Here is a 2,468-nt window from a genome sequence, read left to right on the forward strand (position 1 = left end):
CTTTTGGCATCAAAGAAATGAATTGCGAATTACAACCCATTTGGAATACGAGTGTATGAAAGACACATCATACCAACAATATCCCCGTTAATAAAATCTCAATACTTCTTCAAGAAATTAAAACTAAACTTATCATGCACGGGAGGCTTGTTACTTTCAAACGACCGTACAATATCTTTAACCTCTTCAACAGAAAACTAGGCTTTAAACAAAACAACTTGAGCAAAGGATATCATCTTGAAATGGTAGGCTACGATTTTGGCTTTTCTCAACCTCAAAATGGATGAATTTTCCAGCAAAATAACAATAATAAATCATCTTTTTACTTGTATAGCATCGACGATCACTTTGAAATTTGATGTCATGTATAGCTGTTTGATGTCTCTTCTCATCTGATTAATAATTCCATGCTAATTTGATATCGGTTCATCTTCATTCAAAATAGCATGAAACATTGCAATACATTTTTTTCCTATATTGAACATTACAACGGAATTTATAAATTATTTATGATGATTTATTTTTAAAATACTTTGTAGATATTCTGTTCATTTCACCCCTCATTTCTTGCAAACAATCCCATTTCCACGGAACAATCCCTTGGCAGAACAATCCAAAGTTCCATGCTCCTTAATCATATTATTCTCTTTCTCTGCAACATTACTGGAATCGTAAATGCAGTTTGCACAATCGGAAGACAACAAAGACGTCGTTCTATACTTGTCTTCTCCTCCCACAACCGCCATAGCAACCCCTGGCTTCGCAGGATTCTTAAAATCCGGCTGATATGTCCTTCCCAGAACCCCTTCAACTCCATCCGAAAGTCCGGTAAACTTAAACTGCACTTCCAAATGAGCAAAACAGTCATCAGAAGGCACATTGTAGCCATGGATCTTGTCATCTTCCGCAGTAACTGGCACCACATTCACCAAAATCTCCACAACTCCAGGTATGTTCACCATCACACTGTTCACCGCAGAAGTTCTCTCCACTTCGATTTCACCGTCCGGCGACTTCCATGACGATAACCCACCAAGAGCTAACAAAACATCTTCTCCATCGTAGGAGAATTTCAGGTGGTCGATTCCGCTGTCCCAGGTGGCGGATTTAGTTGCTTCCAGGGAGAAACTGTGGGAGTTGAAAAGGAGACCCAAGGCTTGGATCCAGGTGAAGGGCCTGGTTCTGCCGGTGGGTTGGTGGCCGATGAATCGTCCGTTGATCTGGAGGTTAGAATCGGAGACCAAACTGAAATGCTCGTTGACTTTGCCGTGAAAGTAGAAGACGATGCTGTCTCCTCCGATGAACCGTGGGTCGTAGCATGCAGATCCTGGTGTGTCACACTCTGGTTTGTCTACAAAGGAGGAAAATAAATTCATTAATTAATAAAATAGCAACATGTATATTTATTTATTAATTATTAATGTAGTATTGTACATTCGTGTTACCTTTTCTTTTATTTTACACAATCTATTTTAAAAGATCTACCATCTTCTTAGCATTATATTTTCAACTTTTTTTTTCTAATTAAAAGAATATAAGTACTTTACAATAGTTAAAGATTCAAGTCTCCTCTACACGACCTGAAATTTAGAAGTAAATTAAAATATGTATGTGTTTGTGTTTTTAAGGAAAGTTAACAGATTTTTAAAATATATTATTGTAATATGAATAAAATGAAAATACGATGGTATAATAAAAAAAAGGTCTAAAATCGCATTGTATTATTATTACTACTATTATTTTATATTTGACCCTAAAATCAATTTGTAAGCAGTTAAGCAGCATACCAAATAGGTTTTACAGTTATCTAAAACATTAAAATAATAAATCTAAGAACAATACAGATGACAAGAAAATCAATTAAGGAATTCTTACTGTGTTTGCATTGGGCCTTGCATTTTGGAGAATAGCAATCAATGCGACAAACTTTAGTCTTGGGGTCGTTGGAGTTGCTTTCTGGGCACTCAGAAGGGCATGAAATATATTGACCCGGGCAACGAGACTCATGACTACAGTAACTGAATGTATAACCTTTCACTTGTGTAATCACACCTGAAACAACAATCGTTGCCAAAATGATAAAAAACAAACTCCTTGTGATTGGCATTTTTCTTTGGGTTAGTTATAAAAATAAGTCTTCTTAATGCACTATTTATAGCATCATTTGTAGGGGGGGCATGTTCCGTGATGCATAGACATACATAGAGAGACATAGCAATAAAATAGCAATCATGTTTGATACAAATCAATTTAAATACAACATTAAAATAATAGTTTTTCGGGACATGCTTTTCCACCCCAAAACATAAAAACTGAAAATAGGGGAGTGCGTGAATACTCACAACGTTTCGAGTAGGTACAAGTGGTACTTCGGAATGCACCAACGTCTTACTACCGGGATCCTACGACATCAAACACACACTAGTGAGTTTCCATGTCGAAATCTAATGCTAATGTACTAAATTCTA

General features: G+C 36.2%; 1 protein-coding gene across 1 annotated transcript; it reads right to left on the reverse strand.

The window, feature by feature from the left end:
• Positions 1-548: 548 nt before the first annotated feature.
• On the reverse strand, positions 549-2,110 carry LOC145125684 (uncharacterized). Its single transcript, XM_079061111.1, has 2 exons — positions 1,876-2,110; positions 549-1,351 (listed from the first exon to the last, which is right to left on the reverse strand). Exons 1-2 carry the CDS (start codon positions 2,105-2,107, stop codon positions 561-563), a joined length of 1,023 nt encoding a protein of 340 aa, XP_078917237.1. The 5' UTR covers positions 2,108-2,110; the 3' UTR covers positions 549-560.
• Between the last annotated feature and the right edge of the window lie 358 nt (positions 2,111-2,468).

Source organism: Lactuca virosa, chromosome 7, assembly GCF_052849685.1.
Source record: "Lactuca virosa cultivar CGN04683 chromosome 7, Lactuca_virosa_CGN04683_v6, whole genome shotgun sequence".
In the NCBI taxonomy this organism is placed as follows: domain Eukaryota; kingdom Viridiplantae; phylum Streptophyta; class Magnoliopsida; order Asterales; family Asteraceae; genus Lactuca; species Lactuca virosa.